The sequence below is a fragment of the Dromaius novaehollandiae genome, chromosome 12, assembly GCF_036370855.1.
Source record: "Dromaius novaehollandiae isolate bDroNov1 chromosome 12, bDroNov1.hap1, whole genome shotgun sequence".
NCBI classification, from domain to species: domain Eukaryota; kingdom Metazoa; phylum Chordata; class Aves; order Casuariiformes; family Dromaiidae; genus Dromaius; species Dromaius novaehollandiae.
Genome location: NC_088109.1, coordinates 5,595,899 through 5,613,144, shown reverse-complemented (window position 1 = coordinate 5,613,144; position 17,246 = coordinate 5,595,899). Strand labels below are relative to the sequence as shown.

The 17,246-nt window shown below is 35.3% G+C and overlaps 1 protein-coding gene across 5 annotated transcripts in view; it reads left to right on the top strand.

The window, feature by feature from the left end:
* The first annotated feature begins 216 nt into the window (after nt 1–216).
* Nucleotides 217–17,246, top strand: part of CENPP (centromere protein P) — a 172,738-nt gene continuing 155,708 nt past the window's right edge. For all 5 annotated transcript variants that reach the window (XR_010391203.1, XM_064518807.1, XM_064518805.1 and 2 more), the window contains exons 1-6: nt 217–582; nt 2,116–2,270; nt 3,091–3,248; nt 3,592–3,680; nt 7,646–7,734; nt 15,246–15,342. Coding sequence is in view for 4 of the 5 variants with exons in the window: in XM_064518807.1 (XP_064374877.1) it covers nt 2,134–2,270; nt 3,091–3,248; nt 3,592–3,680; nt 7,646–7,734; nt 15,246–15,342 (570 nt within the window). In the remaining variant the exon portion in view is untranslated. The remainder of the gene's footprint in view (nt 583–2,115; nt 2,271–3,090; nt 3,249–3,591; nt 3,681–7,645; nt 7,735–15,245; nt 15,343–17,246) is intronic.

Here is a 17,246-nt window from a genome sequence, read left to right as displayed (position 1 = left end):
TGTGACTCCGGAAGGCTTGAGCCTAACCAACTAGGAAGAGAGAGAGGGGGAGTTCTCGCAAGACATAATTGAAAACGTACGGAAATATATGAAGAAATAGGGACCTAACCACTACGGTCGGATATTCGCTCCGGTAGTCCGCTTCAAGACGCTCCGCTGCCTAGCGGGGACGGAGCAGCCGCGCGGCGCCGGCGTGCGGCAGAACACGCTCTCCCCCGCTCTGGCAGTGGCGGTGGCAGCGCCCGGGGCGCCGGCGGCCGTTGGGCGCGCAGTTCGAAGGCGCCGCTCCGCGGGGCGCGAGCGCGGCCGTTGGGTGGACGGGTGCGACCGCTGCCGCCGGGCGACGCGCGGAGCCGTTGGGGCTGCCCGTGCTTGTGGCACCTGCGGGCCTCCGCCGCGGCGTGGGGCGGGTCACAGCTCTTTTCCAGGTGTCCCCTGGTGAGATTTAAAGCCTAGACGCAAAGCGGGCAGATGCGAAAAAACCCCCACTAGCTTATTTCCCACAAAATCTTGCCTGCTTTTCCCAGCTTGTCTTGGAGAGCGGGCAGCATAAAAGCAAGCGCCTGAGGTGCGCACGGGAAGGTATGTAGAAGTTTGCGATATATGGTGTTAGCGCACAAATGCATATGTGTGTGTGTGCGCTCTTAGTGTGAGTGGAAGTGGCTGATTATTTGTCATTAAAAGTATGTTTTTTAATTAAAAGTAGGTATTTTTCTTCTTCTGGAGATAATCTGTTTGAGATTAGAAGTAGTCTTCGAATCTTTTACTGTCCGGTAAAACTGCTTAAGTTAAAGTGGCTGTAGGCGGTGTATGTGTTGTATTGCTGTTTTCAGAAGAGCCAACTAGAGGAATTAGCTGCCAACCTGCCTCAGAGTCTCGGCTTCCCCCCCCCCCCCCCCCCTCCGGTTACTCCTGGTTGCAGGTAAAACTTTCTTCAGTATATTCTCAGATAAAGAAAACCGGGAAGATACATTAAAAACGTCTATTTCTTGTCCCACTAATCTTGTTTGTTGTCGCATGTTGCATATGCATGTTTTAAAATTTCAGAGAAAGTTTGTAACTAGGCACAATCACTGTGAGTCTTTGATGGCATTTAATATTTTCTTTGTTATTAAATAAACTTTTAATGCTAAATATGTTTTGAGTATTTTTTTATATGTAAAGCAGAATCCATATTTTTCAGGTGCTGTTGTGAAATGAATGGATACTGGATGGAATCATGACTATTAAAAAAAAAAAACACCTTTGACTTGCACTCAATCCTTGACTTAGTTTTTGCATTTAGAGGCTATGCAGTTATTTGAGTCTTAACATTAGTCTATTTTTTAAATTTAGATTCAGTTAAGTCTTTCAGCAACTAATGCAACAAGACTACCATTTTTTTTCCTATTTACTACCTGTTTTGGAGAAAACTCTGCTTTTTTTTTTTTGCTTTTTTTTTGTTGTTACATAAAGTCAGTGCTCAGAAATTTGTTCTTTCTTGGTCTTTTGGTGATATCTAGTAGCTTCTTATAGCTGTCACTGGAAGTAGAATCTTTCCTATTTATGATGCTTTTAGCAGGATGAGTTACGATGTTATTTAGGAAGCTTGATTTTGTGCAGAATTATGTTGCATGGAAAAAGCAGCCTTTCTACCTTCATTATATCTGCTTGTAGACCATTGTCTTTATAAATGGACTTTTGCACAGTTTTAGTAGGAGTTATATTGCAGAAAGAGTGCTATAGTATCAACTACCTGACTTCTAGCCTAATCCTGTTTTCAGATTGGTGACAATTTCCGTGGATTTTAGTTGCTGAGGATCGAGGCTTATATGTTCATTTACTCTTCCATAGCAAATGAGACTTTGTGATTCCTTCCATAGAATTAAGATGTTATTAATTACTGCATTTGTCAAAGCCACCTGGAATATTTTACAACTGTATCTATCAATTTTTCAGTTTACAAAAGTCATAAGATGCAAGTAAATTGTCTCATTTTAAGTAGAAGGGGAAGAGAAACAATTTCCTAATATAATATTTGCCTTTTAAAGATTAATTCTTTGCATAACAGTAATTGTTTTTTGGAAAACTGATTTGTTTTTAACCTAAGTAGTATACTACTTTTGTTTTATCTAGTAATATTGATTCTGAGAAATGGAGGACAGCATGTATCAAGTTTATGAAGATGAAATTCAGTCGTTGGAAGAAGAAATTAAATTGTTGGCTGAAAAGTATGAAGACAGCCAACAAGAATCCACATTTTTTTCTGATGAAGAGATACTAATGTCAATGTATGAAGTTTTTTAATGTGTTGGATTAATATTAATGTTTCTTTGTCAATGTTGTTTAGGTTAAGCTTCTGCCTCAATTTTGTGGCATTAGGATTTTCCCTATGTTATTTTTACAATGCTTAGTATAACGCAGAACTCCTTTAGGACAAGGGTCATGTATGCTAAAGGAATATAAATAATAAGTAAATAGTTAATTTCTTTTTATTGCCTTTATTTTTGTTTCCAGGCAATCAAAGCAGTCAGAGCACAATACCCAGTACATTACAGTGTGGGCCTTGCAAAGCTGTTGGCTGCAAAGACCATGTTTTCCATGATGTAGCATGAAACAGCTCAATGCACATTTATTCATCCTTTAAAAAAAAATGGTGGAGGACTGGGGGGACTAGTTGTCACTAGCTGTAGGCTAAGGAAGTACTTCTTTGGGGCTTTTTATTTACATAAATGATATTGCATAATAAATATACTCTCTATAGATAAAATAGGTCATTTAGACTACTGAAAGTATCACAGCTCATTTTTTATTATATGTTCCTCCAAATGGATGTGCGCATCTCATAACTTCTAATAAAGGCTGTGTCCACATAGAAAAATACACATAGATCATGAAATATTTATGCTAGCTAGAGTAGTTTGGTGTTACAGTAATATGGTCTAACTGAAATGTGATTCACTGAAAACTGATCTTGGTCTGAGAACTGTCACAGCACAACATTCCAAAATCCTTTTCTTTTAACTGTATTGCTGCACTGATGTGATAAAACATGCTCTTATGTCTGGGTCTTTTGGCCTTTTGATTTTTTTTGTTTGTTTTTGATTATAGCAAGTCATTCCAAGGAGAATTTCAGAGAGAGTTGAAGGGACATGAATCTCCATCAGACCTGAAAGTTCAACTTGAAAGTCTAGAAACAGATCTCTCATTTTTAATGAAATTTACTGGCATTCGGTTCACAACTCACTCCAAGAAAACTGTGGAAAAAAGTAAGCATTTATCTGCCTGTTAGTGATGCTATACCAAGCAGTCTGATGTTAGATTTGCAGATGCATGTTGTAATTCTGCTTTCAACATTAGCAGAAAAAAAAAATTGAATTTCAAAGTAATTACCTCTTTTGATAAAATGGTTTCTGATAAATGTAGTGCTTTGCATAGTCTTTCACTTCCTTGCTATCATGAAATTAGCTTTTTTTTTTTCTTAACATATACTCTGCTTAGTTTCATGGTTTATATAATAATCTGTATCAGTTGGTACTTTAACTGTTTCTAACAGAAGAAATACAGTAATCAAGGAATAATCAAGCATTTCGTTACTTTCATTTATAACAGCTGGAAGCAGAACAATACAGAAGCACAGGTTATCAGGAAATTGCCACTCCCTGCCTTTTCAATTGGAATTTCAGCTTCTTGAAATAAAGGTAATGATCAGTGTATGTTTAAAAAAACAAGCAAACTAACAGAATATCAAATGGACAAGTGTTTACTACTTGAAGTAAAAAAAGTACTTCTTTGAAGCATTCTTTACTTGAAATAATATTTACTACTTTACTTCCAACCTGTTTTGAGGGAACTGAGGAAAACCTAAAACATTACAAACCTGAACAGCTGTGCTTTTCGTTTTTGTTTTTTGTTTTGTTTGTTTGTTTTAAACTTTGGTTAGCATCCTACTTGCTTGGTTAGTATGACTAACCATTATGTCATGGGGACTGCACAGAAGTTGCACTAGTGATTGCGGACATTTTGTAAGGAAACACTTTTATCAGAATCCTTGGCACAGAATCTAAAATGATGAACTGTGGAAAACAGCTGCTACTCAAAATTATAATAATGTTTTTGATGTCAGGGAATTTTCTTCTCAAGCAAACTTGATTTTTCAGCTCTTTGCAGCTCAACTTTAAAGATTGCAAATGGAAAATGATTAGAACTGATACTATTAAAAACTACCTTGCTATGGAAAGGTGTCCTTCCTAATCTTAAGGAAAGCCATTGTGAATTTAGGAAATTAAAATTTAGGTATTCGCATATGAACTGCACAATTCTTGACTGCAAAAGCTCAGTTGAATGAGGTTATTCTGCAATCTCTTAAGTCCATGTGTGACTTAAAATTTGTGGTCCTTGTTATGTTAGGATTTGCTGTATAAAACTGCATTTAACTTTGCACCTGGAAGTAGCCTGGATCAATCATGGGGCTTGGTCAGATTACCCTTTATTTATCACTTACACACTTCTGCAGAATAATGGCCTTTTATTTCACTGTAAACTTAGCCTAATGGAGTGAAGATGAATAATTTGATGTTAAATATCTTAATATTTTAATAAACATAAAATTATCCTGAAATATTCATGATGCTTAAATCTACAATACCATTAGGTGGCAGTACTTATCTATGTAATGCCTAAAACTGTAATACTTCAGTGCTGATGAAATATCCTATTTATTTCTTTGAGAGTAGGTGATATGTAGAATAGCAAGTATAACCCCCCCACACACCAACAACCAAACCAAAACTTTCAGTGGAAAAATTACAATTTTGAGTTAGGTTTTTTTATATGAATTAGGTTTTTTTGATAAAAAGATGTGGTGCCCATAGTGTGCAATTTAAATCATAATACAGACAATATATCAATTTACTGTAGGTTAATAAATTTTGAGTCTCTGATATTTTGTTCACCTATATTGTATGGGTTATGGAAATGTTCTGAAAATTGTTAGCTATGCAGATGCTAACGCAGAGTACAGTTTTTATTTGTGCCATAATAGACAAATTTTGTTTCTTATTTTTGATGTTGCATACCCAAGTCAAGAAGTATATTTACTGTTTTAAACATAGATTTATTTCTGTTTCTTTGTATGGCTTCTGTGATTGTATATGAACTTGAATGGTATCAAAGGTTTTACATTTACTTATAATGTTACTGTGTTACAGCTATTGTACAAATCATAACTTAAATGGTTTGATTAGAGATGTAAAATACAACCTGTTGTGTTTCATTAATGCACAGTTCTGTCTTTCATTTTGTTTAGAACTATTTAAATCAGATTTTGAAAGAACTTAATAGTTCTAAAGTTAAAGCTAAAAGGGTTGCATTTTTAAGACATACAGGCTTGTAATTCATATGATTTTAAAAAAAAATTACTGTCCTATTTTTTCATAAGGAAAAAGCATATCTTGCAACCAGAATGTTAGGAATTCCACTCATACATTTTGCCTAGTCCTAGTTGGCTATTTCTGTTTTGTAAAAGAAGTGGCAAGTTATGTTGGTTTTGCTACAGACTTCATATACTGTGCATGTCGTGTTACACTGAGGTCAGTGGGTCCTCTGTGTGGATGCAGAGGTCTGCCTCCATAGCTCTCAAAGAAAGTTGCAAGTTTAGGCCAGAATACTAAAACTGGGAAACTTAGCTAAAACTTTTTTATCCTTCAGGTTATTTGCCTATAAAAATGGAGAATTATGTATGTCTGGTTTGGAAGGTATGACATTAACAGCTGTATATTAAATACCCTACATTGAGATCAGCATTGATAAGATGGTGTAAAGTTGCAGCTAGTTTCATCCACCTTGAGAAATGAAAGCCGACAGCTGTTTTTGAGAAATGCTCAGTATGTAGCAAATACATTGGTATCAGGCAGAAGATGAGCAAGATTTTTTTTCACATGATTAGCTTGATCGGTTTACTTTTATTTAATAGTTAAATTATATTACCATTAACTCTGTAACATCTATAATCAACCCAGTTGCTATATGGTCAAATTCTGCAGTAACAAATTGTTCGTGTAATTATCTCTAATTTGGTTTTTAAAAAAATGTTAAATGTCATTAAGCTGTTTTCCATTATATAACTGTACAAAGAGGGATAGGCAGATCTGAGTTCACTCTGGCCAGCTTTAGTGGCCAAAATTTTGTCTACTATTGTGGTACTGGTCACTCACTACCTGACAAAATTTGCTTCCTAATAGGTTCTTTAGTTTTGGCACAGTGTAAGACTTAGCATACAGTTTATATGCCATGGTTGACTATTGCTTTGGCAGCTTGGAATGGAAGCAAAGTAGCTCCCATCTGTTCACGCTTGTGCACAGGGGGATGCTTAGAAGTCAAAACATGGATGACAAAGACATTTAATGTAAAAACATTGTATGATTTTTCTCTTATTGTCCTTGGGTGTTAGGAGAGGACATGTTCAATTAGCTTGAAAATCGGACAAAACAAGTCTAAAACTGTTGAGAAAGTAGTCATTCAAATAAAAGTTGCTTTCTGTTCACAAGCTTTCCTTTTAATCTTGTTTTTATTTGATGCCAAGATTGCATCTTGACAAATGTTAGAATCCATTCATGGAAAACCAATTTTCTTGAAAGGTAGCATATTAGCTTGTAACTGCTAGCAGCGTCTTCACAGCTCCCTGCCCATGTTGAGTCTCTTGCTCTGAATTTAAATGACTTTTCCTGATGTTACTTACTCAATCCACTAAATTTTGTAGTGTCTTGGCTCGCTTTTTCCATCTTTATTCATGGCAATGTTAGCAGTGCTACTGTCCAGCCAGTACTACAGATTGTTGTGGTGTACTTGGTTTTGACTCCAGCTTGTCCATTAAGCTTGTTTCCTCTGTGTTACTATTCCTGTTTGCTCATAGTGACTGGATATAGGAAAAACAAAGTATGACATCTCCAGTATAAAGTGAAGCATTTGCTGTGGTCTTCAAGCCATGGTTTTAAAATCTGTCCATTCACTTTTGTCTAACCTATTGATCTGTTGTGTTCAAAAATGTGTAATAAAAATAACTGAGTTCTTTTGTGGTCTCATTTCTACTATTTGAATACCTTTTCTTAATGTTTTTATAGCTCATTAGATATTTTAATTTGGAAACATTTTGACTTTGTATTGTCATGCAGATATCCATGAGCAATAACTGTCCTTGTAAAAAAGGATAAGAATTTGAAATAAAACTGGAGATTGTAAAATAAATAAAAGGAAAACTAGCAGTTTTTTTTAAACTTAGGATAACATTTTCATGCTTTTCAGATGAAACATTATATTTGACTTTTCTGCTTTAAATGACAGCTAGGAGTTGTGTCGGAAAATGAGGAGGAACTTAGATTAAAGAAGTGAAAGTGACATGGAAGGAAGTAGATGATCCTCTCATATAAGTTTTCCTTTATATATGTATATTCTCTGTGTGGAGTAGTTCTGGTATTATTACAAAAGCCTTATTCCCTGGATAATACTGATATTGTTAGAATGAAATAAAATGTTTAGATAAACCGTACTTCAAAGAACGTTATTTCAAGGACTCTTGCAGTTAGTAGCATTTGCATATATTTTTGTTTTATCTGCTTTTTTCTTTATTGAAGAAATTTCTTTGATACACATTATTTCTCTAATCTAGAACAAAGAGAGCGTGTCTGCTGTTATTACTGATCTCAACATTATAATGGAATCTGGGGAATATTCAGGTGTAAGCAAGTTTGTGTCCAGGTAAGTGTGTGGGTGGTTGTGGTTTTCTTTTCTTTTTTTCTTTTTTCTTTTTTTTTTTTAAGTTATTGTATGTGTTATCTGATACTAAAGACAATATTGCGCTTTTCATATTGAGTTATTTTCTTTGCCTAGTAAGATGTTATCAGTCCTATCTAAACACTTCCTATCCCTTGTCTGTATCCTCTGGGAGTGATGTTGAAATGAATGTAGCTTTTTAAGGCTTGAAAAGACTATTATGAATTCATGTTAAACAGAAACAAGGTTTTTGATGATAATGTATTCTAGCTGTATGGAAGTGTTTGGTTCAGAGAAAGATATGGGTATGGATGAGTAATGGCTAAAGTCTACATCCAAACTCCCTCTCCAGTACTTGCCTGTTTATAATTCTCTGCTCACCACCCCATTTCCTTTCCTTGTCTCAGAATTTCTTTCACAGATGTTTTGAAAACAGTAGATAATTAAAAAACTGGAATAGTGTATTTGTGCAGTGGCTTAAGAAAACATACATACTAAAACTCTCAAGCATGTGACTACCTTTTTTTTTTTTTTCTGGGAGGCGCCAGCTTCTTCTGATGCACAGGATGAATAATGGTCAACTAATTTTCTTTATCTCTGGTATTCCACTGTGAAATCTGCTAGCAAGCTACTCTGAGAATAGTTCTATTTATTAATTAATACTGGATAGTTGACTTGTAATCTTAATCTTGCGCTTTAAATGACTTTTTAGTTAGATTTGGGGAGGGAGAAGGAAGGCAAACGGGGGGCAGGGAAAAGGTCTATTATGCTACCTCTGGCTTGGTTAGCTTGTACTGAGAGCTGAATTTTTCTTTAAGAGCAGGAGGTTTAGTACATCCACACAAATCTCTGCTGCTGAAGTTAGTGGAATAACTGGGAATACTAGTTGACCACTCACTGAGAAACAGGATTTAGAAGAGGAAATGACCCTGTGTTTTCTTAAGTGTTTTCTGACAGAAGTGTCTTGGAGCTTAATAGTAATACTGGAAAGGAATGCCTCATAGTAGTGCCAGGCTTTATTTCATCCTAGCTTGAGCACTCCTCTCGTGTGCCTGTCTCATCACTGCCATGATCCTTTTCCATGCTATACCACTATTCATTAGTAAGTATAAATTTTCACGAGTGGCATAAGATGAATTAAGGCCTTGCTGTAACTAAAGAAAGCAATTCTGTTCTCTCTTTAGCAAGTATTTGAACATCGCATCTGTTATCCTTGCATCAGTGTATATACTTGTGAAGCTGCAAGGCTAGTAGGATCAACATAGTGATTTCATTAAAAAAGTAATTTGACAACCCCCTCTTCCCCTTCCCCCTGCCAAATACCTTCAGTCAGTTGGATGTGACTTACAGATTTGATTTTTCCTGCAACTTGATGGTAGTTAGTGCTTATGTAAGTCAGAAACTCTGTGGCCAGAATGGGGATGACATTAGCAGTGTCTGTTTTGACAGCAACCCACCATTAAATTGGTTCAATCTCACTACAAAATCTCCCTTTATGGCTTCTTTTCTCAATCCCCTTATTTAGCTAGTTCCAGTTTCTTGCTTTAAGTCACAGTCCCTTCTTTTCATGTGCAGTTTCAGTCTTTGCCCAGCTAGCCCTTTATTCTTCACTCCACCAGCTGCTCTCAGAATCTTGGTTCCCAACTCTTCCCTCTCTCCCTCCCTCCCTCTCTCTCTCTCTCTCTCTCTTTCTCCATCCCCTGGCTACCTGAATCTGCTCTCCCTCTGTACTGTTCTTTCTCTTCAGCCTCCCCATTCTTTTGACCCCATCAGTTTGTTTCCTTCTGTCAATTACCTGTTAGTTTTCCTTTGCCTCCTTGGCCCCGTCTTGCTAAATCCGTAGTCTTGAGCTGTTCTGTTTTCTCTGGTGGCCTGAATTTTTTTTTCTTCCTCAGCAGTCTAATTTTTTAGCTTCATTTTTCATAATGCATGACAAAAGGGGATCTTTAATAGCACAGGAGTTGAAAACTTGGCAGACAGTTGTAATTCCTAAGCCCATCCTGCTTTGGAAGAAAATAGAAATTTTAGAGCACTTGAAAAACACATTTTTAAAGCAAGCAAAAATTCAGCAATTTAGTTGATTTTCAACCAGGTACTGCTGCAATATATAATGTATATTTTAAAAAGACATACAGTTCTTTAAACATGTTGTGACAATCAAATGTGTATGCAAATGGAATCACAATATTCATTCTTCTGTTTTTGAACTTTGAGTCCTCTTTGTACCCATTATCACTTGTGGTATACTTCTAGTGGTGAGGACCACAGTATCTGTAAAAAACCTGTTGATAGTCTTTCTTTTAGACTTGATTTCCCATTACTTGATCGGAATAGTTAGCTATTGCATAATTATGTAATCAAATAGAATTTTTTGGACATTTTGAGAACTGCTCCTACTTTTTACTAATTAAAACTTAACTGTCAAAGTGAAGGATTTGTGAGACGTCTGCTTTATATTAAACATTCCATGGGTTAAGTATCTTGGAAGTGAGGGAAACATGCACAGCTGTAAGAATCATTCCTTAGTTTTATGTCCCAGTGCAAGAAGTCTTACTGCACGGAGTTAAAATATATTTCCTCTTTTAAAATAACAAAAGGAGCCTATTCCTTTTACAATAGTTAAGGTTTTTTTAATATACTTTTGTATTGTGTTGTTGATGATAATACTTTGTAAAACTGAAATGGCATTTGGGTAGGAGCATGTGATTTTAACCTGATACATAGTTACTTTGTCACAAAATTTTTTTTTTGCTGTTTTTGGATAACTGCTCTGTAACATGGATGTTAGCTTTGGAAATCAGTATTTTCCACTCCTAGTGGATTTTTTTTTTTCTGTACACTCCAGTGACATTTTGTAATGTTTAGTTCTTTCCAAAAACAGGCTGAAGAGGCTTAGAGTTTAACATGCACATGGCTTCAGCATTTAAAAGCAATAATAGTACTGCTGAGGAATTAGGCTAATTTTGGCTAATTAGGAATTTGCCTACTCTAGACCCAGTATTGTTGGTCTATGAAAAGTTTAAGTGCTGAGAGAGACTTAATTGAAGTAGTGTTTTTATGTACTATTTCCTTTGCTCCCCTGACAACGCAGAACAGCATTTATATTATGTATGTATCTCCATACCAAAACAGATTTCCCCCCTCCCATTCTAAGTTCTGAATCCAGTTTGCTATCTTAAATTTAGCCAGCTTTGTATCCGTACATAAGAGAAGTATATACTCAGGCATAACAAGTCCCATACATCATGTGTCTTCTTTCAAAATCTTTATCTATTTTGAAACAGAGCTGTCTATGTAAATTGATTCTATATTCTGCAATACAATTCAAAATAATCTTTTGCCTATGTTAATGTAACCTGCTGCTTGGTTCTCTTTCACATCAGATATAGCTGCTCCACTTGATCCAAGAAACCTCAATGCCAGATTTTTTTTCTTGTCTGTTTTTCTTAAAGCTATTAAAAAATGCTGTTCTGTGATACAGTTGGGCAGTTCAAGGATGGCATGTTGTATTGTATTTTTTGTTCTCAAGTTGGACATTGACAGTGCTGTTAGAAAGTCACTTAGCTAAAGATGAGAGATGAAAAGGGCCCTATGGCCCAACGAATTTCCAATTCATCAGGAGCCAAGAATTAGAAGTCTTTGTCTTTCATCAGTGCTTCTTTCAAGACTATAGTTCCTTCTTGCCTTTACCCTTTTGTATATCTCTTAAAACCTGCTTGGTGCATCTTTGTAGCTCCTAAGTATGTGTCTGATTACGCTTCATTTTGCATCAACTTCTAGTCTGCCAATAGCAGTTTTGATACTCACTGTAGTCTCCTCCTCTCAGGAACATGCCTATGCCTTTTGCAGGCTGCCTTTTACATTTGAAACTGATTCTCTGAACTTTTTAGCCAAAATTCTCTCTCTGCTTGGTGATCTAGCCGTAAAAAATCTCCATCTGAGGTATTGCTAATATAACCAAACATGATGCTAGAACAGTAGGGGACTAGCAGTTGAAACTGACAGTTACTTAGGTACCTGTCCTTATCCTCTGGTTTGTGATCTTGTTTTAAACTGTATACAAGTGGATAGTTATCAAAATCACAAAGTTTTTTTAAAAAGTTTTTTTTTAAGTATGTAGTTTCGTAACAAACTTTTGTATTGCCCGCTTTCACATATATAGGTTTTAAAAGGCGTACTGCAGTATGTTCAGAATCACGTTCACTAGCTAGTGAGATGTGGGCAGTCATTACGATGTCTGGATTTTTACTATACTATGTGTATATTTTTTTTTATATGCCCAATTACTAGTTGTGGTTTAAAAGGCTGTTCAGAACATGAAGCTAGTCAGCTATTGTAAATCAGCATGTGTCTGCTTCATTCCAGGGACTCAGTTTTTACTGTGCTGCCAGCATTTTTTTTTTGTCTTGGCCTGCTTTTGTTGGCAGTTGTGACTAGCTGTGGTAACTTCCTTTAATGATGCTGTTCTTTCCAGGCTAGGATAAAACACATCTGACTTTTCTTTTACATTTTCAATATCTGAATGAACTTCACATTTTTCCCAGTTCATGTTTATGTATTATGTTGGAGTTGCCATTCTTGTATAATAAGCAGATTTGAAAGTTCTCCCTTGAATTGCTGAAATGACTTGGTAATACACTTTTACAACCATTTTGTGTTAATAGCTTTAAGTTTCTGCTCTCAGGTGTTCTGAAAATCCAAAAAAGAGTAGCTAATATGAAACAGGAAAGATTTTGAAAGTCAAATTTGTGTGTGCAATGTTTATATCTAGGTTTAGCTCCTCTGTAACTTTCTGAAATAATCCTGAATGTATGTTGGGTATCTTCAAGATCTTTCCAGGCAGGTTATGTAAATCTCTAAAAATCATATGTTAATAACTGAAATAAATCTTTGTATTTTCAAAGCAGTGTCTTGTCAGGTATCTTTTAATGGCTAGTGGTCTGTTTCCTCTGACTGTGGCATCATATCAACAATGACATGAAGATATGTCACCCTTATGATTAAAAAATCTTGTCACTTCAGATGTCCTGACACTCAGCTGCTTAGTTGTTTTCCTAGCTTTTGTGAATTTTTGCATTCTTGGCCACAGGAATTATTCTTAGCACATCCTGTGCAACTCTTCCTGCTCCTTTCCATTCATGTTGCTGCATAGATGGTTTGTTGTTTGGCAAATTCAGTCTTCCTATATTCTCTCCTTTCCCTTCTCTGTCCTGATCTCATTCACAATCTAATACGTTATTAAGATTTTGAAGAACAGATTTTTGTCCCTTTTTCTTAAAGAGGAAAACCTCCAAAACCAGCTCTCTGCTTACTTTCTCTAACATGCTTTTAAATGCAGTTCTGCCTAATTTTTCTCCTTTGATTAAAAAATATATACAGGTTCTTAGCTCTGATGATTGCCTTTATTGTGCTGTTATGATAAAGAGTGATTAAGGCTCCTTCAGTTTGTGATGACATCTATCTTAAGTAAATATGTCTCTTAATTAATTTGGTTCTAGGGATATTCATTCTAAGGTAGATTTTTGCATCTGTTACCAATTCCTTGTAACTTGGCTTGCTTTATTCTCGTTACCTGCCTTCCTGGGCTATCTGAAGGAATGTAATGGCATATATCTAATAAAAATGTTTTGCTTATGTACATGTTAGTTGACATACAAACTAACTTAGTTTTCCTGTGAGGATGTAACAGTAAATGACATACTGAGAACTTTGACTCTGAAAGAACTTTAGTGCCAGTGATTGAAGTAGAAAAGTATATCACTTATTTTTCCCAGTGTATTGTAAATGCTCTGACTGTACTTATAACTTTTTCTGAGGCAAAATTTCCATTGTAAACAGAATTTCATAATATAAGGGAGCATACCAGTCCTACTGTTTGGTACATTGCAACTTCTGTTTTGTGTGAAATCGTAAGTACCTTATAGACTGAGAGAAATAGCAGCGACTGCTCAATCCACGTTAGTAAGGTGTGTTACTCTTCAGTGTCAATTTGATGTTTTGCTATGCTGTCAAATAGGAATAATCACCTGTGCATATCAAAAACAGCTTTTATTTTCAAAATTGCCTGTATTTTTCCCCAGCTGCAAGAATTGATAATTAGTCAATGTTAATCAGGTTCCTTGATTCTGTACTTAGTGGAGTGTTTAGAACGTATTTGGAAATGACTTGACTAGTAATATCATGTAAATATTTCAAAATGTTGTTGTTTCTTTGGGAGGGGGAGCTTCTATTTGATTCTGTGAATCAGATGCTGTAAATATTTAATTTTAAAATGGTATTGAAGCTTAAATGGTTTAATTTCTGTGTAGATGAAACAAATATATGTAGGAAATAAACTTCTTTGTTCTCAGTGCAGTATCTGTATTTCTTCCATGTTTTGCTTCTATTAACTGAAGTTCAGAATTGAAGTCCTGAAATCATAACTTCTTAAGTTTAGCTGGCATCATATATTGTCACTTCTCTCTGTTAGCTGAGGTCAACAGAAATGGAAAAGTTTTATTATATTAAGCATGGAATCATTGTATGTGATCACTTTCATTTTATGCTGTTTAATCTCTGCAACTGGTAAAGCCAGAAATATAGGAATTTTTCTTTATTTCTCCTATGCTTCACCTGTTGTATTGGAACTTCCTCAGAACTGCCAGAAAGTAAAACGACTACAGCTGACCCTTCTGTTTTCAGAGGTATTATGGATGAAAAACTAATTACTTGCAATAATATAGTGCTGTTAAAACAGTCCCTTTTCTCTGCTGTGTAGAGACACTGAGGGAAGTTCTGCAAGAATCAGCTCAGCTCCATCTTGTTAGTTCCTGCTTAGAACTGGCCTGGCACTGAATTATCTACAGCTCCTCTTTATCCCCTCATTATCAAGAATATGACTGTCTTCCATAATGGCAGATAAATTGAGATTTAATTGTATGCCAAAAGGCTTTTTTTTTTTTTTTTAATCTGACATACCATATATGATTTGATGAACAGACTGTCTTGCTTACTCCAGTTTCAGTGTCAGTCTTGCAAAGTTGCGTGGAATGCAGGCGGGGATAGATAATAAATGTCAACCAGAGATTTGGTTGGGTACAACAAAGATCACAGGAACACTCTATATATAGTGATGTAGTTTAGAAAAATCTTACTGGTTTTGCAGGTTAAAGTTTTACTATGTAATACCTTGGAATTTGCAAAATAAGAGTATTAGAGGAAAAGCATAAAGTCAAAGTAACATTTTACAGGAGGACCACTTGAATTTACCAAGTTATCACATATTGCATATAGAACTAATTTTATTACTGCTTGTTTTTGAATGAAATTGTCTTGAGGAATTCTTCGGTTATTCAATATCTACAGCTTTTTTCCTGTCAGGATTTTTTTAATGAATTCTGGCTTAAAAATTGAACAATATTGATTAGAGTCTTAAGGGGGAAAATGCAAATTTTAGGCTATAGAATTGATACTTCTGATAAGTATCGTTTAGGATAAAAGACATTTTTATTCTGCAGCACTGAAGAACATGGAAATCTTTTGGCGTTTTTCAGAAGCCTTTCATCTTATGCTGAGTGGTATGAACATCGTAGATGCACCTTCCTACATTTCAAGGTAGTGTCTGTCAAGCCTTTCTATATCAGTACTCAATTTGGCTCTTTAAGGAGTTCATTGTGAACAGCAAAACTTTAAGACAGAGGAACAAAGGTAAGAGTAGCGTCCTTGAGTGGAGTAGTATAATAAGATTTTTTTTTTTTTTTTTTTTTTTTTAATCATGCTATTGTTTATGTCCCTGTCAGGGCAAGGGAAATGAATATATGCAGCTTTTATGTGGAGGAGGAAGCCAGTTTTTCATTGGAATTATGTTTCATTTGAACAAAAAGAGCAAAAGAAAAAAAATCAAAAGAAAACATTTATAGTCTTTGATATTTAAATGTTAGTTTTGATGGACTAGGTGTGTCTGTTTCAAAAGTGTGACAGCATGTTCTCGGGAGACAGCACTTCTGGTTCTGAAAGGTTTTACTTGAATAGGAGATAAACTGTTCCTTATGCTCAGCTGGAAAATAACAGTAGAATTTAGTTATAAGTTACTGTTATTTGGCTTGCTTGCTTTGTCTTTGTACTGGTTTTAAGGTAAGTAAGTATTCCTCAGGTATTGTAGTCTTACCAACACAGAACATCATGTGTGATGAATGGTTAATGTTAGAAGAGGATGCTTAGCTACTTATTTGTTTTATTAAAAAAAAAAAAAAAAAAAAAAAAAAAAAGCAAAACGCTCAGGAAAGCATTAGTACAAAACTTTCTCTGTAACATCAATAAACAGGATGGAAACCTTCCATGTACTGTAATTTTGGAGTTCAGATATGTTAAAATGTAGCAGGGATAACACACTATTTTGTCAGCTAGTCCATGGTAAACTCTGGCTCCTTACTTAGTCTTCATGTCTTTGGTGAACTCTAGTTACTATGCCTTTACTGTGAGCCAAAGCCTTGCAAATACATACCTGTGACAAATGTTGATGTAACTTGCTCTTATATCTGAAGTGCTGCTAGTTCCATTTATTAATGTACATACTCTGTTGTTCTAAGTATATTTTGAGTTACAATAAATAGATAACAAGGCCTGACCTATTCCGAAGACAGAATTTTCCAAATAAGATATTTTTGGTAATGTAGTTAGATTCACTTTTTTTTTTTCTTAAGACAAGAAATATTAACTTATTTGTGCTTTTGTCTTTGATGGTCCTTTAAGGAAAATAAGTAATAGTAATGTTCAATCACTGCAATGACTTTAGGAATCTTGACTCTTGCAAGTGTAGTTAAAATACTGTATGTACTTTTAAAAATTGTATACTTACACTTATAGGTAAGGGTTTTATAAGCTCTAAGCATCTAATGTTAGAAAAATAAAGAATGAAACATCAAAAACTGCGTTAAATGAAAGGATACTCTTTTAGGTTTCATTACCGGCGTGTACTTTCATTGGAAAAGATTTATATGTAATAAAGATAATAGTTTGGTATCATGTCTAAGAGAGAAGTGATCTGAATTGACTAGGAAGGAGACTGATACCAGGGGCAGTGCCCTTGAAAAGTATTGTGTAAATGGTATAAATTATTGTGATCCTATTAAATTCTCATAAAAACAAAGCAAATGTGTTGAAGTATACCTTGAAGGCATAAGGTTCCATTTTCTTGGATCGACCATCTTAGAAAGATTCTTAGATGTTTATTATAGTCTATAAGCTTGCTCACTCTTTGAGTGAGCAGGAAGTGTTTTCCCCTTTTACATCAAAACTTTCAACTGCAGCACACACACAGGTTTTTCTAATTGTCTTAACAGTATTGTCTCATAGCTCCAAAACATCAGCTAGTGAGGTAATAATCATAGTGATATTTTTTTGCTAACACCCTTGGCCATACTAAATAAAATATACAGTATGTCGCTTTTTATGTAAGTTGTTTCTCTGTATGGAGAAAGATACTGTTGAGAAAGACACACCAGTTTGGGACAATGCTT